General features: G+C 47.0%; 2 protein-coding genes across 9 annotated transcripts; one reads left to right on the top strand and one right to left on the bottom strand.

Moving 5' to 3' along the window:
- Nucleotides 1-1,241: 1,241 nt before the first annotated feature.
- On the bottom strand, nt 1,242-4,259 carry LOC124235764 (5-beta-cholestane-3-alpha,7-alpha-diol 12-alpha-hydroxylase). The gene has a single exon (XM_046654173.1). It carries the CDS (start codon nt 4,135-4,137, stop codon nt 2,632-2,634), a length of 1,506 nt encoding a protein of 501 aa, XP_046510129.1. The 5' UTR covers nt 4,138-4,259; the 3' UTR covers nt 1,242-2,631.
- A 2,259-nt stretch (nt 4,260-6,518) lies between these two features.
- ZNF662 (zinc finger protein 662) lies at nt 6,519-22,549 on the top strand. Of its 8 annotated transcripts, none has more exons than XM_046654109.1 (6): nt 6,519-6,828; nt 13,973-14,360; nt 15,968-16,094; nt 16,739-16,855; nt 18,918-19,019; nt 20,012-22,549. In XM_046654109.1, the coding sequence occupies exons 2-6, from the start codon at nt 14,172-14,174 to the stop codon at nt 21,037-21,039; spliced, it is 1,563 nt and encodes a 520-aa protein (XP_046510065.1). In that variant the 5' UTR covers nt 6,519-6,828; nt 13,973-14,171; the 3' UTR covers nt 21,040-22,549. The 8 variants fall into 8 exon arrangements, with proteins under 8 accessions (XP_046510065.1, XP_046510059.1, XP_046510118.1 ...); XM_046654103.1 differs by having other exon boundaries at nt 6,821-6,934; XM_046654162.1 differs by lacking the exons at nt 6,519-6,828; nt 13,973-14,360 and adding an exon at nt 6,889-6,934.
- The last annotated feature ends 1,408 nt before the right edge of the window (nt 22,550-23,957 follow it).

The raw sequence follows: 23,957 nt of genomic DNA, 5'->3' as shown, positions 1-23,957 counted from the left end.
GGAAGGAAGTGTGGCTCTTGTAGAGGGTGTCTTTAGCAGTCCCCATGCCAGGGACATGGAACTACATGTGATATGGGCCCCTCCCCTGCTGGCACGTGGGCAGTGGCCTCTAGGTGCACAGTCTGATCGGGGGGGCTCACTGGTGGACATCCCTGACTGTGGATGGTACACTTATATTCACCTCACCTGCATACCCTCAAATGGACCACAGGATCCATGAAGTTCCTGGGAGATCTGCACAAGGTCGCTCTCAGCTGAGACCTCTTGGGCCTGACTTAGTGCACGTGGGTCCTCAGCTCTGCCCCAGCCTGTCCACAGGCCAGGCTCCTGGTCCATATTCCTTTGGATGTGGGGAAAGGAAGCATGTAGCACCTCGGTCTGGGCAGAGCCAAGGAGGTGTGTGAAGGCCCTGCATCTCTGCTTCTATCCCCACACCTCCTCTGGCACAGGGCCTAGCTCTGTGGGGAAGTTGTTGGTAAGTTCCTTATGGATGACTCCTGGCCTCCCAGCCCCCTTCTCCCTCTCCTGTGCTCCCCACACGACCCTTCTTGTGCTCCTGCCCCCTTGTGGAATAGGATGGGATATCTTGGCTTCGCCTAGTCAGTCAGATCTCTATCAGGCTCCAGGCAGATGTCATCGTCTTGGGGTAGCTAGACTCAGAGAAAGGCAGGCTCTGGCCCAGAGTCACATAGTTAGTAGGGACAGACCCCTACCCGCAGCCCAGGCCCCTGCCCCCTCTGGTAGTCTATTATCCTGGCAAAACTCAAGGCAGAACAGGCAACCTCAAGAGAAAGGAAGAGGCCAGTCAGAGATGTGGGATAGGAGTAGCAGAGAGAAACCCCACCGGGTGGTTCTTGCAGGGGATCCATATTGCCCAGGCCTCCCTTCTCCAGGACCCTATACCAGCTCCTACAGTCACTTTCCCTATGTCCCAGCCCCTGCTAGGGCCCTGCCAGCAGCACCCTCTCCCCCTCTCCCAGCCCTGGTAAGCATGCCTGGCAACAGGGATTGTCTCCATTTCATACGCTGGAAAGCTGAGTAAGGGCAGGGAGGGGAAGAAAATGATTTGAGACCACAAAGCAAATTAGATGAGACTGGAAGTCAGGTTTCTATAATTTAATCTACATCTATGGAATTGAGGGTCAGAGGTGAAGGAATAAGGAATCAAGCCCTATGGGCTCCTGTATGGAGCAGACGGCAGCAGGAGGAAACCAGGACACAGCAACGACACATAACAGATGTTGGCGGAAGTGAACTGCCCTGTATTGAAAATTTGGGGACCAGCTGTGGCAAAACTTAAATGTCAGGTGTGTGGAGGTGATGGGGAGCCAGTAAAGTGACAATCAGAGGCACTTTTGGAAAAGGATCTCTGGCAGCAGGGGGAACTGATATGGAGAGAAATGCTGAGTTCTGAGCTATAGGAATGGCAGTGGGGTGGGGACGGGGGGACATGTTTCAGAGGCACCACAGAGGGTTAAGCTGACATAGCTGGGGCCTGGTTATATGAGGGTGAGAGACAGGGAGGAGGAGAGGGTGTCTCCACGGTATCTGCCTTGGGGGATGGGAGGAGTGGTGATGTCCTGAGGAGAGAGAGGCAGGGAAATCAGGAGAAGGGGGTGGTTCAGGGCAGAGGTGGGGGAACAGATGCTGCTGCTGAGTTCTGCATGGGCCCAAACTGAGTCAGAGATGCTGTGAGACCCCCATGAGGAAATTGGGGGTCTGGAGTTAGGAGACAGCTCTGGGCTTAGCAATAGTTATGGAAACCAAGAGAGGGGTTGAGATCACCCGGAGGTGGGGTGCAGAGGGGAGATGAAGGCACTGAGGAGAGACCTTGAACAACTCCTACACGAAGGGCAGCATTTCTCTAGACCTACTCTATTCAATATGCTAGCCACGAGCCACACATGGCAACTGAGCACTTAGAATGTGGCTAGTCTGAATTGAGACATCCTGCAAGGGTAAAAAGTACATACCGGATTTTGAAGACAATACAAAAAAAATATGTAAAGACATTTCATTAATATCTTTGTATTGATTACATGTTGAAATGTTAATATTTTGGATATATTGGAGTAAGTAAAATACTTATTAAAATGAATTTCACCTGTTTGTTTTTACTTTTTAAAAAACATGTCAACTATGAAATTAAAAATTACACCTAGGGCTTGTCTCATATTGCTATTGGATGAGACTGTTCTAGAAGCTGAATTCTGCAGGATGTGGAATAGTTGTTGAGGAAAAAAATAAGGTGGGATGGGAGGGTGGAGGCTAACATTTGCAAGATGCTGCGTTTCTCACAGTAACCAGTTTCTGTACCACAGGACTTGTCAAGGCATGCGTTATCTCCCTAACTGAGTTGCCCACAGATATTTCCCTTCCCCTCGACTTCCTAGGAGAGAAGAGTTCCACAGAACCCACTGTGAGAGATGGTGTTTTAAAGAGAGAATAATAGGCCTGTGACATGACTAGAAGGAGGCCAGAGAGCAAGGAGGGCAACCAGGACAGAGGTGGGGGTGCCACAGAACCAGAAGGACGGGTGGTCAGTGGGGGTCTGGGGCTTCAGAGGGACAAGAGGAGGTGGAGACCCCAAGGGAGCCCCTCTGGCCACGCTTGCAGCCACCCTGGCAGAGCTCACTCAGTAGGCTGCAGGCGGTAGCGGAAGCGCACGTCGTGGCTGGGCTGTGTGGTGCCAAAGCCCCAACGCTTGGGGTCCACAGGTGGCACAGGTGTATCAGGGTCCACCAGCTCCAGGTCAAAGTGTGTGACCATGAGAAGAATAAAAAGCTTCATTTCACTGAGGGCCAAAAACCTCCCAGGGCAGATAGAGACGCCTGAGCCCCACGGCATGGTATAGTGGTGGATCTTCTTGCCTGCCTTGTAGAAGTCCACTTTTCTGCTGCCATTGGGGTTGAGGAAGCGATCATACTTGAAAGCAGTGGGGTCGGGGTGGATGTCAGGGTCCATGTGCACTGAGAGGTAAGGGAAGAGGGCCACAATGTCTCCACTGCGGAGCCGGTACTCCTGCCCACTGGCCATCTTCAGGGTATGGTCACCGTGTACCACCCTGAGAAGGGTGGGTGCAGCCCCCAGCCGTAGCGTCTCCTCCATCACACTGTCCAGCACTGGGGTGTGGTGCAGGGCACTGACCTTGAAGTTGAAAGACTGCCTGGCCTCCAGCCTGGCCTCCCCCAGGACCCGTGTGGCCTCCTTCCTCACAGCTCGCATGGCTTCTGGGTGCTTCAGGAGGAACAGGAGGGCCCAGAAAGAGGTAGGACCTGTGTTCCCCTGGGAGGCCCAGAGCATCATGAAGTTGAACTTGTCCTGCATGGCCGGAGCCACTTCCTGCTCTCTCAGAAACTGAAGCATGTAGGATATCCAGTTGCTTATGCCATCCTTCTCCAGGTTGTGTTTCACAGAGAGTGTCTTATGAAAGAGACGCTGGAGCCGGCCCACTTCTAGCCACTCCCGGGGCCACAGCAGAGAGTAAACAAACCTGGGGAACAGGCAGTCAAACTTGCGGAAATGGATGAATAACTCCTCTGCCTGTAGCAGGTCTTGCTCCTTGTCTTTTGTGTAGCCAAACAAGCTCAGGTAGCCAGCCTTGAACAAGATGTCGTAGCAGAAGTGAAAGAGGCCATCCTCACGCCAGCAACTGGCATCTGGACTCCGGCCCGTGGGCCCCAGTATAACCAAAGACAGGCTGTCCAGCATGACTTTGTTGAGATCCTCCAAGCCATCCCCCATGAGGTGCTTGGTGCTGGCTGAGTGTATCATCCGGTGGTCTCCCTGCACTGAGTGGTATCCAAATACCTTTAGCACCAATTTTTCCGCATACTCCACAAAGTCCAATTTTCTCTGCGCATCCTTGAGGATAGGGCCAAAGGAGAGGGGGTCCATGACAAAGGTGAAGTACTGGCCCCCAAGCTGCACCGTGAACACATCCCCGTGCTTGGCCCGCATGTGCTTCAGGAATTCAAACATATTCTTCCGGAAGGCCACAGCATGGCCCAGCCATGGTATGGAGCCCTTGTCCAGAGGGGGCTCCTGGGGCCTGCGTTGCCGAAGCAGCCCCAGCACGCACAGGTACCCCACAATGGCCACCAGCAGAACTCCCAGCACTGGAACCCAGAGCACCATGGCTGTGCTCTTCCAGGTTGAGCTCTGGATACACTGTTCTCTGGGTGCCAGAGAGGTTTTGAGAGGCCTTGAAAGATTGGGGATGGAAAGCTCTTTTCACCTGGATCTTGCCCTGGCCTGCAAGTTATAGTAAATAACGTTGGTGAGTCAGTACCTGGGAGCAAAATGTTCCCCTGGATTTCACACTTGCTAGAGCCTGGTCACGTGGAAAGAGGAGGTGGGACCAGGAAGAAGCCCAGAGGAAGCCTCTAGAAACATTGCACCCCCTCACCAGCTTCAGGCTTTGTTCTAACCTTTTTAGACTCAGCTCCAGCATCTTCTCTACAAAGGCTTCCTTGACCCTCATGACTTACTGACCATTCACATGGCCATTTATTTACTCATGCATTCATTTATTCATTAATTTGCTAGCTCATTCAGCAGAAAGGGACCAAGCACTTACTAGGTTTCACATCCACCCCTTCCTTGTCATTAAAAGACCCACAAGCCTTCTAGACTGAGGACCTTTCAAGCAGAGGCCCAGATTTCAGTCTCTGAGCCTCTCGCCTGGGGCCCTGCCACTGGCCCAACTGGATCGCCCAGTTCTCTAGCAAGAAGGACAGACTGGGAATCTTGGAATTATGAGATGTCAGAGATGATAGGGACTTCAAACCAATTGCTTTATTTCATGATAAGAATCTAGGCTTAGAGTGTAGTGGGGACTTTCTCTGAAAGCTGCCCTGGCTTGGGTGAGGTGAGCTGACACTTTACTGGGGGCCTTCTGTGAGGTGTCAGGCCAGGTCCCTGTCAGCAGGCCCAGGAAGGAGAAAGCTGTGCCATTGACTCTAAGGCTTTGATCAAGCAGCCTAGCCCATTTTTGAAATAGTTGAGGTTCAGACTCAATTCAACCAGTTCCCATAACATCCAAGTTACTGTTTAACTTCGAAATAACCAGCAAACAGGGACTTTGTCTCCTCAGACAACCATAGGATTGCCACATGCCCTCTTGAGTGAACTCCTTTTTGCCTTGTGCAGCTCCTCTGCTTGGGGAGCTGGAAACATCCACACTCTGCCTCCATGAAGTCCTCTCTGATTGCTCAGGGCAACCAGAGCAAGTGCTCAGCACCGTCAACTCTCCCTAGTCTTAGAATCCACAGTAAGAAACAGTCTGTGGACCACCTCTGACAAGATGAACATTGTCCCCCAGTGTTTAATGGATGGAAGCACCATCTTACATTCCTTCTCACCTTCATTCATTCCCTCACACCCACTCATCCATTCATTCCCTCCTTCCTTGGAACAGCCGCATCTATCCATTCAACAGATATTTACTAGGCACTTAACTTCCAGAAATTTGCTATGACTGTGAATGAGATAGACACAGTCCCTGCCCTCTTGGAATTTATGGTCTAAGGAGGGGAAAAAGATAGTGCAGAGAGCATACAAAACAGAAGAACTCATGCTAAGGACGCAGCAAAAGAAAATGGAGTTATGGGTATAACTGACAAAGCCTTAAAGGAACACCTATGGAATGCCCAAAACCACTAAAACCACAGACACACCCAGAGATAATCAGACAGCACAACTGCAGACCTGGATAAGATGTGAAAGCAGCATAAAACAGAGAGAGGAAGGAACACTGATGCCAGCGAGCCATCCCAGAGAGAGGACAACATGCTGCTGGTCCCCTTGCAGGTTCCCATGCTTCTCCCTGTCCTCTTCAGCTGGACCACGCCAAGGTCTTTGTGGACTTTTGTTTGTAACCCCTTGTATATTGAATGCTGTGTTTGCTGTTAATTAATACGTTTGTATGATACTCACATGGTTTAATGCGTGATGTTTGATTGAGTCTCTGTAAAGGAACGCTGGGCTGTTACTGCCCTTCCTGGACCTCAGTCGCTCGAGGCAAGATCCTCTCAATTTACTCTAAGAAATTCTTGCATTGTGGAAAGACACAAAATTGAGCGGACAATCCCTTATTAACCACTCATTACAGATAGTAAATCACTGACGGAAGAAGTACGTAATTAGAATTGTGTTAAGTGCTGCAAAGCAGAAGAGCAGAATAGGAAAGGGGGTGGGGAGTTAGGAAGGCCACACTGATGAGCTGGTAATTAATTAAGTGGAGGCGTGGAGGACAAGGCCAGGTCAATGCATGTTCTGTGTGGTGGTGGTGATGGAGGTCGGGGGAGGGACGGTGGGGGACGTGGCAGGGGCCAATGTGGCTCGAGAGCTCAGAGGAGGGAGCAGAGTCTCCAGCAGGAGGCCGGCTTGGCAGGCAGAGTGCGTATTCGGGCCTTGACCCATCGTGCTGCCCTGAACCCCTCTCACTCCGGCCGGTCCAGCCACCCATGCGTCTGGGTCCAGCCCGCCGGAGCCACTGAGGGGCGGCCTGATGGACCGGCAGTGATTACTGGCTCTCCTGGGCGGACTGGTCTGTCCCAGGGAAATCGGCCCACGCAGCTGCCCTCCCAGCCCTCCCTAGAGGCCAAGTGCAGGCAATCCAGAGCCAGCGCTGCACTCAGCCTTCCCTACTTGGGCCGCAGCTCGGCGAGAGCGTGGCGGCGAAGCTACCACGGAAGGCAGGCTGGCCTGAAAGAACCAACGATACGTAGAGGCGGCCTCCAGGCGTGCTAGAGCGGGCGCCGTCCCGAAGGCCGGAAAGGCGATGACGCACTTCCGGCCCTGCAGCCTGCGCTCCGGCGTCTCTAGGTAGGCGCTGCGAGTGGCTGTGCGTGTGGAAGCGCTTATTGTTCGTTGGTCAGCCGGGCTTCGAGCCGAGGCGCGGTGTGTCAGTAGTTCGCCTGCAGAGCCATCAGTAAGGGAGTGGGCCTGGGGCTGGGGTTGGGACCTGCGGAGGGGGCTGCGTCCTTTCTTCCTAGCGCGCTCGTTTCCAGCGCGTGCACTGAGCGGAGCCACCACTTGGGCCCGCCCTCCTGCAAGGCATCTCATAAGCCCAGCAGGAGCGTCGCTTCGGTTATCCTGTAACATTTTTTGTGCTCCTTTCTTGCTCACCTTATTTTCACATTCCATGGTGGACAGGTGAATGGGTTGAGTTCTCTAGACAGGGCTCAGTCGGGTCTGTCGTTCCGTCGGGTCTCATGTTTTCTCATTCCATACGTGGCCCAGACTTTTGAGCAACTGTGCACCTACTGGAAGGTTCTGTTTAACTTGCTGTGGTTCCTATATTGGGGTTCTCTAGTCCGGATGCACTGGCAATCCCCTGAGTCTTGTTTGCCCTTTGTTCCGGTTACAGATGATGCTGATTTCTCCCCCCGCCGCTGCCACTTCCTGCCCACCTCCTCACCCACGAAAGTCGACAGCAGTACCGTTGAAATGGGGATGCAGGGGAGAAATTACTTCACTCTGCCTTTAGATCAGATAATGGTCTCATTTAGCTTAGGGCTGGTCTTATTTATGACTCCTTTTCCTTCCTAATTTTCAAGACTCCTTTTTTTCAGGGAGAGAAGTAAACCCCTCAGTGGCGGCTGGGTTCTTGACAGCTTGGCCCCAGGTTGATTATCTTACACTTAGTCTGCATCACATATACCAGGTGACAGCGAAGCCAGTGTAGGACTTAAAGGGCAACCTGGGTTCATGTCTCAACTCTGTAACCAACTCATGACACGACCCAGGACATTTCATTTCACCTCTCTGAGCCTTGCTATTCTTCTGCGTCAACAGGAGGCTGAACTTGAGGTACTTGCCAGCAATGAGATGCCATTTTAAAGGTATTGGGCTGTGCATTCACCAAGAGACTAAGAGATATGAGAGTGTATAGTGGAAGAGGATGGAGGGATAGGATGGGAATTAGAATGATTGATATTGAGCACCTGTCCTGTTCATGGCTCTATGCTAGTCATCCCCATTGCAACCGTGGCTATCACTATACTGTTCTGAGAATTTACCATGAGCCAAGTATTATACTAAATGCTTTGTTTGTATTAGGCCATCTAATCCTCATATCAACCTCCTATCAGGGATCCCTAAGACCACCCTCACGTTCAGAGATTCTCTAGAAGAACTCTCAGGGACTCAGCATACAGTGGTACTCATGGCTAAGATTTATTACAGTGGTAAACTAAGGATACATAGCTGGATCAAAGGGAAAAAGACTCACATGGAGTCTGAGGCTCCCTAATGCTTTCTTCTTGAAAGAAGAAATCACAAGAGAAATTAGAAAATACCTTGAGATGAATGAACATGGGGACCTACTTACTAAAACCTTCATATAGTGAAAGCAATGCTAAGAGGGAAAATGCTAGCTGTAAATGCTTACGTTAAAAAAGATCTCAAATCAATAACCTAACTTTACATCTTAAGAAACTAGAAAAGAAGGGGGCTGGTTCCGTGGCCGAGTGGTTAACTTTGCTCGCTCTGCTTTGGCAGCCCAGGATTTCACTGGTTCAGATCCTGGGTGCGGACATGGCATTGCTCGTCAGGCCATGCTGAAGTGGTATCCCATGTGGTACAAACAGAGACACTTACAGCTAGAATACACAATTATGTACTCAGAAGCTTTGGGGAGAAGAATAAAAAAAGAAAAAGATTGGCAACAGTTGTTAGCTTAGGTGCCAATCTTAAAAAAAAAAAAAGAAACTAGAAAAGAAGAGCAAGCCCAAGTCAAAGCTAGCAGAAGGAAGGAAATAATAAAGATTAGAACAGAGATACATGAAATAGAGAATAGAAAAACAATAGAGAAAATCAGTGAAACCAGAAGTTGGTTATTTGAAAAGTTCAACTAAATTGACAAACCTTTAGCTAGAGTGACTAAGAAGAAAGTAGAGAAGATGCAAATAAGTAGAATCAGAAATGAAAATGGGGACATTACTACCAACCTTACAGAGATAGGAATGATTATAAGAGAACACTATGAGCAATTGTACTTCAACGAATTAGATAACCTAGAAGAAATGGACAAATTCCTTGAAACACAAGTTACCTAAACTGACTTGTGAAGAAATAGAAAATCTCAGAAGACCTATAACAAGTAAAGAGATTAAAGCACTAATTAAAAACTTGCCAACAAAGAAAAGTTCTAAGCCAGATGGCTTCATTGGTGAATTTACCAAACATTTAAAGGAAAATTAACACCAATCCTTCTCAAACTTTTGCAAAAGATTAAAGAAGAGGGAACACTTTGTAAGTCATTCTGTGGGGCCAGTAGTACTGTGATACCAAAGGCAAGTGAAGGCATTATATGAAAGAAAATTTCAGACCTTATGAATATAGATGCAAAAATCCTCAACACAATATTAGAAAATCAAATCCAATAGCACGTTAAAAGGATGATTCACCATAACCAAGTGGGATTTATATCAGCAATTCAAGGTTAGTTGAACTTAAGAAAATCGATTTGATACATCACATTATTAGAACGAAGAGGAAAAAACCCTACCTGATCATTTCAGTTGATGCAGAAAATACATTTGACAAAATTGAACACAGTTTCATAATAAAATCTCTCAGAAAACTAGAAATAGAGGGAAAATTCCTCAATACGATAAAGGGCATTTATGGGAAACCTGCAGCTAAGATCATACTCAATGGTGAAAGACAACTTTCCCTCTAACATCAGGAAGGCCCCAAAACAAGGATGCCCACTTTTCTCTGCTGCTGTTCAGCATTGTACTGGAAATTCTATTAGCTATTAGGCAAGAAAAAGAAAGAAACAGCATTCACATTGGAAAGGAAGAGGGAAAACTGTCTCTATTCACAGATGACATGATCCCATATATAGAACCCCCCCCCCCCCCAAAATCCACAAGAACTACTAGAGTTAATAAATTCAGCAAAGTTGCAGGGTACAAGATCAATATAAAAAGCAGTTATGTTTCAGGGCTGGCTCGGTGGCACAGCAGTTAAGTGTGCACGTTCCACTTTGGCGGCCCCGGGTTTGCTGGTTTGGATCCCGGGTGCAGACATGGCACCGCTTGGTAAGCCGTGCTGTGGTAGGCGTCCCACATATAAAGTAGAGGAAGATGGGCATGGATGTTAGCTCAGGGCCAGCCTTCCTCAGCAAAAAGAGGAGGATTGGCAGCAGTTAGCTCACAGCTTATCTTCCTCAAAAAAAGAAAAAACTTATGTTTCAATATATCAGCAGTGAGCAATCCAAAAAGGAAATTAATACAATTCCATTTACAATAGCATCTAAAAGAATTAAATATTTAGGAATAAACCTACCCAAGTTGGTGAAAGACCTGTATGCTGAAAATACAAAACATTGCTGAAAGAAATTAGACTTACATAAATGGAAAGACATTCCATGTTCATGGATAGGAAGACATAACATTGTTAAGGTGTCAATACTACCCAAAGTGATCTATAGATTCAACACGATCCCTATCAAAATCCCAACAGCTTTTTTCACAGAAATGGAAAAGCTGATCTTTAAATTCATGTGGAATTTCAAGGAGCCCTGAATAGCCAAAACAGTCTTGAAAAAGAATAAAGTTGGAGGACTCACTCCTCCTGCCTTTAAAATTTACTGCAAAGCTACATTAAATAAAACATCATGGTATTGGCATAAAGACAGACATATAAACCAATGGAATAGAATAGAGAGCCCAGAAATAAACCCTATCATATACGGTCAGTTGATTTTTGATAAGGATGCCAAGACCATTCAAGGAGGAAAGGACACCATTTCAACAAATGACGCTGGAGAAACTGGACATCACATGCAAAAGAAGGAAATTACCGGGGCCGGCCCAGTGGTGCAGCGGTTAAGTTCGCATGTTCCGCTTCTCGGTGGCCCAGGGTTTGCCGGTTCAGATCCCGGGTGTGGACATGGCACCACTTGGCACGCCATGCTGTGGTAGGCATCCCACATATAAAAGCAGAGGAAGATGGGCACAATGTTAGCTCAGGGCCAGGCTTCCTCAGCAAAAAGAGGAGGACTGGCAGTAGTTAGCTCAGGGCTAATCTTCCTCAAAAAAAAAAAAAAAATGAAATTACCTTACAGTGCATACAAAAATTAACTCAAAATGTGTTAAGAGCTAAAACTGTAAGACTGTTAGAAGAAAACATTGAGGAAAATCTTTAAGACACTGGATTTGGCAACAATCTCATGGATATGACACCAAAAGTACAGGCAACAAAAGAAAAAATAGATAAACTGGATTTCATTAAAATTAGCTGTACAAACCCCCAACAGGATAAAGTGAAATAAATTCAAGTCCAGGCACATTGTAGTCAAACTTCAAAAATCTAAAGACAAGGGAAATGTTTGAAAGTAGCTAGAGAGAAGCAACATACTACCTATAGAAAAACAATTCGAATGAAAGTGGATTTCTTATCAGAAACCAGGGAAGTGGCACAAAATTTTTTAAGTGATGAAAGGAAAGAACTGTCAAAACCAAAATTCTATCCCAGTGAAAATACCCTTCAAGAATGAAGGTAAAATCAGGATGTTCTCAGATGAAGGAAAATGAAGAGAATTGTCACTAGCATATCTACCTGAAAATGATGGCTAAAACAAGTTCTGTAAACAAGAAGGAAACAATAAAAGAAGGAATCTTGGAACATCAAGATGGAAGGAAGAATGCAGGAGCCTGAAAAATGTGATTGGACTGCCAGTCACACAGTTGAGTAGCAAAAAGAACTCTGGAGCACATAACTGTGGGTACTGGACTTGGTCAGTCCTAGCAAATAGGCTGTCTAGACCCCTACCTTCCTGTTGAGAGTACTGCTGGGCATGGACTGCAGTAGACACCTTTTCAGGGTGTGGCACTGCCATCCCCATCCACACAGCAGATGTCGGCAATATTACTCAAGGTCTCTTAGATGGCCTACGTTACGTGTCTGGATTCCCCACATACACCCAGTCAGACACTAGTGCTACTTTTATAGCTAAAAATGCCAACAGTGGACAGTTACCTGGGACATTCGCTGGACCTTTCATGCCCTGTATCATCACCAAGAAGCAGGTGCTATTAGAAGGGAGAGTGAACTCAAAGAAAAACTGAAAAAAATAATTGGAAAACCAAGCTTCAGCTCTCAGTGTTGTACAACTTAAGATAGTCTATTTGGGCTCTTAATTTTACAACTACCTAAAAGGGTACCACCCATTTAAATGTAATATCTAATTATGAGGTTCAGGAGTGGGAGAAGGCCCGAACTGGCTGTAGGAAACCCAAAACACATAATTAACCCTTCTCACTCTATCTTTTTCCTCCAATGCCTATCTCAGGAAAACTGGACTACCAGAAGTTGCAGGTAGGAAAGAAGAGCCAGGGCCTAGAAGGCTGAAACCTAACATAGGGCTTTTTTTTTTCTTGCCTCTCAGCTATGTTTGCTGGATTTGAGCAATTATAGATAATGATTATAATGATCATGAATTATGAGATGACAACTCCTAAGGTGCTCTTGTCATGGCTCACATGTCAGAGGGTAGGAGATGTTCTAGGATGTCATAAGTTATATAAGAAAGGAATTTCTGAGCTAACTAGGGATGAGTCTAAGCAAATGGTGTGGGTAAGACATGAGAGCCACAAGAGACCTTCCTTCTGGTGGGCCATGACTTAGTAATTGGGCATCTGAAGCCTCCTTGTTCTGAGCTAAAACTCCCGTAATTGTTTTGTCACGACATTTTGTCCCTAAAAAAATCATGGGAGCATTTGCTGTATGCTCAGTCTTCCTAGTGATCTTTCCCAGGGTAAGAGTCACTGCTACCTTCTCAGTGCTCAAAGGCTGTCAGCAAGTATCCATTTACAAGCTTCTCTAGTATCTTCTTAGAAACTAACCAACCAACCAACCTATGAGCTTCTCTGAGGTCTCCTTTGCTCTGTGATTTTTCACAGGTATTGTATCTGTAAGCTTTCAGTACCTGGGGAGCTGTAAGGCATCTGAGCCTGTAGACTTGAATCCCTGTGAAACACACATCTTCCTACCTTGTTCACCCCATGAAACTGAATGTACAAACGGACAATGGCCAGACCATATAGAAAAATAGAATTCAGACCCACAATCTACAACAACCAGTCCAGGAAGCCAACCCATTATCTGCAGTAACCAGTCCAAGAAGTCAAAAACACTGTCTGTAGCAACCAGTCCAGGAAGCCAAAATAATCCCTGTAGCAGTCAGCCCTAAACACCCAGAATTTGATTAATATGCTCCCCCAACCAATCACATAAGGGCTTTGCTTCTCGCCAACCCCCTATGCCAACAATCTCTAATCAGAGCATACCTGAAGCGTTCCCTTTTTCCCACCTTAAAGCTTTCCCACTTCTCTGCCTGACTTAGAGTCTCTGCCAAATGCAAGTGATGCTGGTTGACTCCCTTGCTGTAGCAAGCTCTGAATAAATAGACTTTGCTTGTTCTCATGTGGATGGTCTTCCTTTATTTCTGCCACTTTGTTTAAAAGTTTAACTTTCTGACATGCTGTGTGGTATTAGGTAAGCCCTTTCCTCTCTTTGGGCCTTACTTCAACTGAAAAATTGGTTCACTATTTATTCATTCATTCATTCTTTTATTCAACAAATGTTCCTTGGCACTTAAAGAAATTGGGCCCTAAGAGCTGCTAGACATTGGGCGGATGTTAGAGGCACAAAGATGGACATGCCAAGTACGTAATCTGCTCTCTGAGAATGAAGAACCTAGTAAAGGGAGGCGGATAGATGAACAGACATAGTCAAGTGTGCAGCCTTACATCAGCATCCATCCTACAAGAGTGCTGAAAGGTGAAGCAGGATGGTCAGTGGGAAGAAGAGGGCCAGGAAAGGATTCCCAGAGGAAGCCTCTTCCCAGAGGAAGCCTCCTCCGCGGCCGTCGGCTCCCCTCCATCCCTGCAGCGGCGCGCCGGGGCAGTCGGTATCCCTGGGAGAGCTGGACCACTCTCCCCTCCTTCCTTTGCAGGGCGAGAAGGGAGGACCACAGAGATGCGGCGCCCTCCACCGTCCTAGAGAAGCCGGAGTGGCACGACTGCTGCAGCTTCCACCTCTCCAGTGCGGGGCTCTGGCCCGCGCGGAACGTGACGACCTGGCGTGGGGTTGGCTAGGCTGGCGGGGCGTGGAGTGTGGGTCTTGCGTGGGTCGCTCCCGGGCGCGGGGCGGTTATGTCAGGGCCACCCTGGTCCGGAGCGTCCCTCCCCAACACCGGACAGCCTCGGGTAGGGCCCGGCGCGCGCTCTCTTCCCCGGAGGGCGGCCCGGGCCCTGGCGACCGCGGCCCTGGCGAGCAGAGCCCGCTTCGGCCCTGCACTCGAGCTGCTGCCAGGACAGCCCGCGCCGGCCCGGGCGCGCCCGGTGAGTGCGGGGCCGGCGCCACGAAGCTGGCTCGGCTCTGCCTCGGGCTCTAGGCCCAGATGAGGGGCGGAGAGGGGGCAGTGTGGCGACTGGGAAATCGGGGTACAGCCCAGACTGGAGGGCCCGGAGGAGCAGGCGAGGGACAGAGTGGATTCGACAGCCCTCAGACTTGCGCCGGCAGGGGAAGCACATGTGAGCCAGGTGCTGGGGCGGAGGTGTTCACAGAGCGCTGTGCGCAGCGACGAATGTCCAGAATTTCCATGGCACTGGCTTTACAGAGCTGGTTATGTTTGAGGTGGGTCTTGAGATGAACATGAGTTTGCAGGCGGAAGAGGGAGAGATTGGATCTTAAGGCAGGGGGAGTTGCAGGTGCCAGGACACAGATTGGGGCAAGGAAGGGGTTTGGGTTCGTAACAGGATAGTGACAGGATAGGGGATGAGGGTGGGGTGCAGGAGATGATCCTTGGCAGGTAAGCTGGGTCCCTGAGTAGTGAAGGCATTGTCTGTGGTGCAGAGGATTTGGACATTTTTAGGTGGGCAAAGGTGAGCCCACCAAAAACTTTGAGCACTAGAATGCTGGGTAGGTTACTGTGGGGGCTTTATAGAGCAAGGCCTGATGTGAAATGGACCAGAATCAGCCCCTCCATGGTATGGAGACTGAGATCCTGAATGAGGCAGTGGCTGGGAATTATAGGTCTTGACAGCTCCAAGTTAGCACTGTTTGTGTTTCTCAAGGAAGCGGTGGGAGAGAAAGGAAAGAAGGGCCGCAGGAGCTCGGGCTCCCAGAGATATAGAAAAAGGGGACCTTGAGACTGGGATGTGGGTAAGAAAGAGCAGGGTGGGGTGTTATAGAGAGTATGCTGGGGTCTGGGAGTACGGGGAGGAAAGTCAGAATTTGCATCTGCCCTTTTGATACAGGCTCCAGAGCAACCTGAGCGTTCTGAGGTGCCCTTAGCTGCCTCTTCGACTGGTGGCGGTGACTGGGAGGGAGAGAAGAGAAAGGGTCCTACACAGGGGCAGCAGGGGAGGCAGGAGTGAGGCTAGAAGGCAATGTGATGCAGTAGGTAAGAGCCAGAGTCAAACAGGCCTGAGTTCTGTCTTGGTTCTGTGACTTTGGGGGCAGTTCCTCTCTGAGCCCTGGTTTCCTCTTCAATAGAATGGATCTAATGCCCTCCTTGTGTTTGCTGTGAGGCACACACAAAGTAATATGGGTAGAGTGCTTGCACAGGCTCCACAAATGGTAGTTGCTCCTGTTATGAAGGGTTGATGACCTCTGAAAGAGGACACATTGTGGAGAAAGGATGGCACCTAGAGCACAAAGAGTTGTTTTGGGTGTAGGAGTGAAAAGGGAAAACTCGCGGAGACTCATGAAAAAGATGAGAGGATGTCTGCTGTAAAGTAAAGATGAAGAGACCTGAGAAACTTGCTGGCTGATCCCTTATGTCTTTGTAGGTAGGGGGCAAAAATCTGCGGAAAGCTTCCTTAGACATTCAGAATCCAGAAACTGAACAGGCGTGCCCTTCAGTACCTCTTAGTTCCTCGTCTCCCCTTCTTCCAGGCCCTGGTCCTGGGATTGTCCTAGGGTATTTAAACACATGTTGTTTCAGGAGTCAGTGACCTTCGAGGACGTAGCCATCTACTTCTCTGAGAATGAATGGACCGGCCTGGCCCCTGCTCAGAGGTCCCTGTACAGGGATGTGATGCTGGAGAATTATGGGGCCGTGTCTTCCCTGGGTAAGGGTCTTTCCCTTTACACTCTGCCTCTGCCCTTCAGAGTTTCCTGGCTCCTTCTCCCTCAAAGGCTCAGGAGTCTTTGATAACCTTCAGCTGAGTGGCAACCTCAGGCTCCTGGATTCTTACTGACCCAACCTTAGCAGTTGCTGGGAAGTGAAAAGTCCTAGTATCAATTCAGGCCTCATAGAGGACTTGCTTGTCCCAGGGTGAGAGCTTCCCACCTCCTAACCCATGTGCAGTGGGAAGAAAGCAGATTCCTAGTGCCCCATCGAGCCCCCAGTTCCCCATCCCCTCAGTTTGGGAGACCCGGCCCAACACTGAGCATCCTCATACTGATGTCTGGACTTGGGAGCTCTAAGAGAGGGAGAGAACAAGAAAGCTCAATTCCTCAATGAGTGAACTCATCCATTTGCTCACTCAGCTGTTACTGAGCACCTTTTACTCTGTCTACTTCCTGAACTCTGTAAGCCTCCTGGCCCCTCTCCCCTGGGTCTCCGGTCCCTTTCCCTGGACTTCCTTTCCTGCTTTCCCTGGTAATTTCCCTTCTTTCTCCTCCTGCCCCTGAAGACACAGGCCTGGGAGGAGCCCTGGGATTGTTCTTTGTCACCCCACTCACCTGCCTGTCCCATTTCCTTCCCCTCAAGCAGCATTTCCATTTCCCAAACCGGCTCTGATTTCCCAGCTGGAGCGAGGGGAAGCACCCTGGTGCTCGGCTCCTCAGGGAGTTCTGGATGGAGAGGGCCCGAGGGGCATCTCCTCAGGTGAGTGAGGACAGGTGCCAGTCATCTGACCAGTTCCCTTGTCGTGATCTTTAAATTGTAATAGGTGTCTCTTCTCTTAACCTAGGGTTGTAGACACCAGTAGGATTCCCTTTTTTCCACTGTGTTCTCCTGTGTTCCATCTTTTTAAGTCGTTGTTTTGTTCATCCTGGCTCCTCTGTGTGCCATCTTCATTCACCTGTTTTGCCTCTTCCCCATCTCCTCTGTCTTATCCTGGCCGCTATTTATCTTTACTCCTTGACTTTTCTGTTCACTCTCTGATCTGAGGTGGCCTTTCTATTTTCCAAGCCTGCTTATAGTCTTCCAGCAGAAGATTCTTACTGCCCTTTGGGGTGTCATGGCTGGCTTCATCATTAGAAATCAAGAAGTCTCAATAACCCTGAGCCAAATAGTTCCTGTTCTTTAGGGATTTCTGGTGGGGAAAGCCCTGACAAGGCCAACACAGGGCTTTCCAGCTCCTAATTTCCTAGTGAAAACTGTGTCCCATTATTGCCTCCTTGGTCCTTTCTATCTTCTTCCCACAGGGGCTCTTCTGTGGGCACAGTGAGACTTGAGCTGTGCCCTCAACTTCCTCGTTCTCATAGTTCCTTTCTGTGTCTTGCAGCCTTTCCGTATTAGGATACTCTTGATTGCAATTAACAACTCGATTCAAACTAGCTTAAACAATAAAGATGAATTGTTGTTTTGTGTAATTGGGAAGTCCATAGGTAGAGTGGGCTGCAGGTACAGTTTTATCAGAATTCCAATCTCTACTCTTCTCTGTCTCCTTGTATGTTGGCTTTCTCTACGGTCTAGCTCCTTTCATGGTTGTAAGGTGATTGGTAGTTGTAACCAGGACTCTGCTTCTTCATACCTAGGGATAGAAACAGAGTGGGCCTTCCTCAGGCTTTAACTATTGCGGATCAAAGTCCCAAGTATTGCTCTAATGCACCCTCTTAAGTCTTATGCCAGCTCTAAATCAGTCACCGTGGCCAGGGAAGTATTGTGCACTGATTGACTTTGCAAGAACTGCTGATCCCTAAACCAGTCTCTCATGTAGAGTGGAATGGGATAACCTGATTGGCTTAGACCCATGGGGGCCTACAGTAGGAGTTGGAACTGGGATCACTCTCCACCAAAGGGCATAGCTGCTCTGCATTGGGGCAGGGATAGAAAGGAGGTAGGGAGACAACTACAGCATCCTTTACATTCTCTTAGGATCTCAGTGCTTACTCTCCCCAACACCCAAGGGAATTTCCCATCTTTGCTTTAGACAGAAAGCTAATAGCCAAGTTATTCCTGGAGTAAAACCCTAACTCCCTGACCTGCAGCAGACCATCTTGGAGCACGTGTCCCTACTCAACATCCACTTTTGTCTTAGAGAAGGGAATTCTCAGGGGACACACAGTCCTTGCCTTTAGCAACATAAGAGGCCATCGTTTGGAAGTTGTAGAATTGATCTGTTTCTTAGGAGGCTTCAAATGGAAGTCACAAAGAGACAGATCTTACCTAAGCCTGGAGAGTTTATTAGTGGACCTTTGTGAATAGAGATGTCTATCATGAGAGTAAGAAGTGACTTCTGGAAATGGCTGAGTGAGGCTATGAGGCCATTTCTTATGGATGCCATAGAGAGAACCATCGTGGGTTGTTTGTGGAAAGACAGGGCGAAAGGTAGGTAGGAAGGAAGGAAATTAAGAGATTGTGGTTTCCCAACATAGCCTCAGGAACAGCTCTTTGCGATTCCATCCTATCCTGATTCCTTTCTGTGTGAACTGGCTTTTACCTGCTAGGGGCAGGTGCAGAAGGAACTGTAGTCTTTCCTGTTTCTTGACATTTTTAAATGAGTGATATGTTTTTGTATTTTGGGGAGCTGATAGAATCGCAACTTCCCTGTGCCTCTATTTCCTATCCTTTATATTCTTATCCCCTTCAAGTTTCAGGTCATCTGTGTTACCAGTCTTGCCACCCCCCTCCATTCTCCCCTACCACTTCCATCTCTGCTCCTTTCCTAATGGGCCCCACTCCAGCAACTGAGCCAGCCTTATTTATGTCTTGACCCTGGCAGGATATCCGTTTCTAAAGCCTGCTGGGGTCTCCCATCTTGAGCAGGTGGAAGAGCCATTGAACCTGAAACTGCAAGGAGAGGGTCCAAGCCTAATTTGTACTGGTAAGTGAGAGGGAAATGAGCACTTTTCTTACGGTCACATATTTTCCCCTATTTCCTTCGTAAAATGCTAAACTTCCATTTTACTGTCTGTGTTCTAAATAACAAACCTTCTAAACATCCCCAAATCAACCAGTTAATCAAGAGCAAACTTAAACTCTAAGCTTCTAGTTTTCGTTTGGACAAACTCAATTAATTAAATTTGGGTGGGTCTTGGGTCTTAGGCTCAAACTGAAAAGATGGCCTACCTTTCTGGCTGCTATTGTCAACTGATATTTTAAAAGTAAATGCTATATTTTACTCATGTGTCAGTTGCTAGGGATCAAAAAATGGGTAATATATACCCTTATCCTGGAAGAGCTCACAGTCTAATGGGACATTATACATAAATGTATGATTACAGCAAAATGTGATGCAACACAGGTGTGAATAAGACACTATGGGAACAAAGAGAGGGTAGTTTGCCTAACTCTACCTAAAGTAGTTTGGGGAAAGACTTTTCCTGGTGGACCTGGTGAGGGGATTGAATGAGAAGACTCTTTCCTTTTAGTGTTGAAAAGTGTGAGGAAGATTCTTCTTGCTGCTCCCCTGCGTGTGACAAACTCAGGTTCTCCAGGTATCCCACAAAGTGTTCTTTATTTCTGAACAGGTCTTCTGCTCTGAATCCTGGCCTGTTCCTCTCATGTTATAAACTGGACTACCTAGAAGGAATTCCATCTCCCTTAGATTCAATTCAACTGTTTCCTGAGAGTACCCCCCCGGCTTGGTCTGGTGCTGGGAATCACAACTCTCAGGGACTTGCTGTCTAGTTTCTTCCTTTTGCTTTTGGTTGCTTCCTGTGCGTTAGCCCTGTTTTGCCATTTTCAGCTAGGACAGGAGCACTTAGACACAGGGGTGTTACTTCGAGAGAAATGGACGTGTTAATACCACTTGTTGACCTTAGTCACTCTGTCATGGGTAATGATGACACTTGCAGCTCTGATTTCTTCTTTCAGAGGGTGTGTTGAAGATTGAGAAGGAAGATTTTATTCTGAAGGAGGAAACTTTTGAGGAGGCACAGGAGCACATGGTGCTATCAAGTGGATCCCACTGGTGTGGCTCCAAGAAATTCTGGTTTGGAAAGACCTGGGAAGAGGAGAAAAGCAGATTAGGGAGATGGCCTGACTACCCCAGTGGAGGAAGTGTGGAGAACACTACAAATGATATTATAGAAGTCATTGTCAAAGATGAGATGATCTCAGTGGAAGAGTGTTCAGAGAATACTGATGTTAATACTCACCTTGTTATACATCAGAAAATTCTAAGTGAGCAGGTATTCTATACATGTGAAGAATGTGGCAAGTGTTTTGATCAAAATGAAGACTTTGATGAACATCAGAGAATTCATAATGGAGAGAAGGTCTATGGATGTAAGGAATGTGGGAAGACTTTCAGTTTTAGATCACATTGCATTGCACATCAGAGAATTCACAGTGGGGTGAAACCCTATGTGTGTCAAGAATGTGCTAAAGCCTTCGTTTGGAAGTCAAATCTCATTCGGCACCAGAGAATACATACTGGAGAGAAACCCTTTGAATGTAAGGAATGTGGGAAGGGCTTTAGTCAGAACACAAGCCTTACACAACATCAGCGAATCCACACTGGGGAGAAACCATATACATGTAAGGAATGTGGGAAAAGCTTTACTCGGAACCCAGCCCTTCTTCGACATCAGAGAATCCACACGGGGGAGAAACCTTATGAATGTAAAGACTGTGGGAAAGGCTTCATGTGGAACTCAGATCTTGCTCAGCACCAGAGGGTCCACACTGGGGAGAAGCCTCATGAATGTACTGACTGTGGGAAAAGCTTCATTTGCAAGGCACACCTTATCCGACATCAGAGAATCCATACTGGGGAAAGACCCTATAAATGTAATGACTGTGGGAAGGCCTTCAGTCAGAATTCTGTTTTGATTAAGCACCAGAGGCGCCATTCTAGAGAGAAACCCTATAATTGTCAGACCTCTCACCTTGAACATTAGAGAATGCATAAGGGTGACACTTGTTTATAGTTCTTATGCTACAGGAACCCCAGAGACAAAATGAGATGACTGTCCACAATTTTCTGTACCTCAAATAGACAGTATTTTCTTGCCCCTTCTCCTGAACAGATACCCTGTACTCTAGCAAGACTGGTTCCCTAGTTCAACCATGTTTATACTAGGCAACATTTAGTTGAGCAGCTACTCTGTGTCAGGTACTGTGCTAACCACTTGACATACATTCTTTAATTTTTCTTAATCATATTAAGGTAGGTACTCTTATCCCCATTTTACAAATGAGAAATCTAAGGTTGGAAGGGTTATAAAACTCATTCAAGTTTGCTCAGCTAGTCAGTTATAGATTGGAACCAGGCCTATCTGACTCCAGATCCTACTGTTCTTTATTTGCGCACGTTTCTGCTTCTACCCATTTTTAGTTGCTCAAGTTTCCCTAGCCAAAAGTTTCCCTTCCTTATCTAAGACCCAGTTCCTTCAACTAGCAGGCCTCTCCTCCTTTTCTACTTGTAATCAGTACCACCCAACTTGGTATTTAATTATGTGCTATCTTATATTTTTCTAATTGTCTTATGTCTGTTAGTCCAACTAAATGGCTCCATCTGAATGGCTCTTTGAGGACCCAACACTGCATTTCTTTCATGTTTTTCAAATGTTGAAAATTATTTATTTTTGATTAGATATAACATGCTTATGATAAAAACATTGAAATAGTTCAAAAAGGTGTTCAGTGAAAAGTAAATATCCTTGTCACTCCTGTCTTCTGCTCTTCCTGCTCAGAGACAATCATTGTTACTAGTTGTATATCTTTCTGGATATATTCTTTCTATACATAAACAAGTATTTATTAATGCTGCTTTCATAAGTCTACCTCACTGAAAACTGTTATTTGATGTAGATGATGTTACAGTTATGTTGTCAACTCCAGGACCTCTTCTTCCTCAGAAGTTGTGGTCCTCCTGAGATCACCAAGGTAACTTAAGGAAAGCAGTGGAGGGTAATCTGGGTTGTGCAATCTTAAGACCTGATTGCATATGTGTTATAACATAGTACTTTGAGACTGGGAAAATGTAAAGCAAGTGGGAGACTTTTTCATAAAAATTTGAGTAACTCCACCCCCTTTCGTTGTACCACTATCCTAAATCCTCTCCCAGTCTACCCCCTTCTCATCACCATAATAGCCCAAATCCAAAGTAAGCTGTGGGGCCATCACCAGGGAAGGGAGACATGGTCACTCTCTGATAATGGTTAATGCTTTGTTAGGTAGACTCAGCCAGTTAGTGGTGGAAATATAATCCAGTATTTTGGCATCAGAGTCACAGATGCCCTCCCTAGGTCCAGGATCAAAGATAAAACAAACGTTAGTAACACAGGTTCTACACAGTGAGGAAGGAGAAAGTGAAGAATTCCAAAATTAACTAACTCAACGTGAAATAAGGAGTCTATAAAATAAAATGTTAAGGAGCTGGCCTGGTGGCATAGTGGTCAAGTTCGCGTGTTCTTCTTTGGTGGCCTGGGGTTCGCTGGTTTGGATCCTGGGCACAGGCCTACACACTGCTCATCAAGCCATGCTGTGGTGGTGTCCCACATACAAAATAGAGGAAGATTGGCACAGATGTTAGCTCAGCAACAATCTTCCTGAAGCAAAAAGAGGAAGATTGGCAACAGATGTTAGCTTAGGGCCAATGATTCTCACCAGAAACATATATGTGTATTTAAAAGAGGATACAGGATGTTAATACCAATTCTGAAGAAATGCAGGATATTAGATAATGGTATGAAGCATCATAAAGGGTTAGAAAACCAAAGGCCCTATTCAGAGGAGAATGCTGGCCAAAACAGATCTGAAACATCCATTCCAGACTCTTCACCTTTAGAGCCATTTTCAGACTGCAGTTTGCCTCATTGCTATTTAGGCATCCCACTTTATAAGCTCCCAGCCAGTTAATATTTATTGTTGACAAAGCAGCAAAGAGGAGAAGCCAGAGGCCTGCTTGGACCAAACTTCTGCTTCCTGGAAATTACAAACATGTTAATAACTCTAGAGTCCCTGATGGCTGAAGCCTAAGGCCATGTAATAAGGAGAACTTCGCCTAGCATAGTTCAGCTAGGGTAACCTCTAATAAGCAGCAAAAATTTTGTTTTGTACTGCATGGAACCAGGAAATGGAAATGAGTGATGTGAACAAGTATTTGGGGGAAGTTGTTTATTAAGCAAATATTACTGAGCACCTGGCTGCATGCAAAGTGCTATGCAAGTGCCGTGTAAACAGTGATAAGTCAGACTTGCTCCCTGCTTTCCTGGAACATTAATCTAGTGAGAGAGACCAACCAAAAAAATCAAGTAAACAAAATTATTAAAAATTGCCAAGTGCTATGAAGGGACTAAACAAGGTACAGAGAGAATGATGGTGAGGGACCCTCTCCCTATATAGATGGCCAGGGAAGGCCTATCCTAAGAAGTAACATTAAAGGTAAGACTCATAGAATGAGAAAGAGCCGCTTGGATCAAGAACGGGAAGAACAGGCAGAGGGAACAGCTCTGCAGACTCCTTGTGTGAAGAGTTTGGCATGTTCAAGAAACTGAATGGTTTTAGCTATAGCATTATGATCAAGGGTATGTGTGGCACAAGTTGGGTTTGTAGGATAGGTGGGCCAGATCATTCAATTCCATCCTAAGCGAAAAGAAGCCATTAAATGGAAGCCATGTCAATGGAGGAATGACATGTTTGATTCATATTTTAAGATGATCCCTCTGGCTGCAAGTAGAAATGGTTTCTAAAGGGACAAAAGCTAAAGGAGAGATCATGTTGGAAACTGCTACAGTCCAGGGTGGAGATGATGGCAGCCTGGAGAGTATGGTGGTAATGGAAATGGAGAGAAGGTGGATTTAAGATATATTTT

Source organism: Equus quagga, chromosome 1, assembly GCF_021613505.1.
Source record: "Equus quagga isolate Etosha38 chromosome 1, UCLA_HA_Equagga_1.0, whole genome shotgun sequence".
Classification (NCBI taxonomy): domain Eukaryota; kingdom Metazoa; phylum Chordata; class Mammalia; order Perissodactyla; family Equidae; genus Equus; species Equus quagga.
Note: the sequence above shows the minus strand (reverse complement) of the source record. Positions and strands in the feature narration are given on the sequence as shown.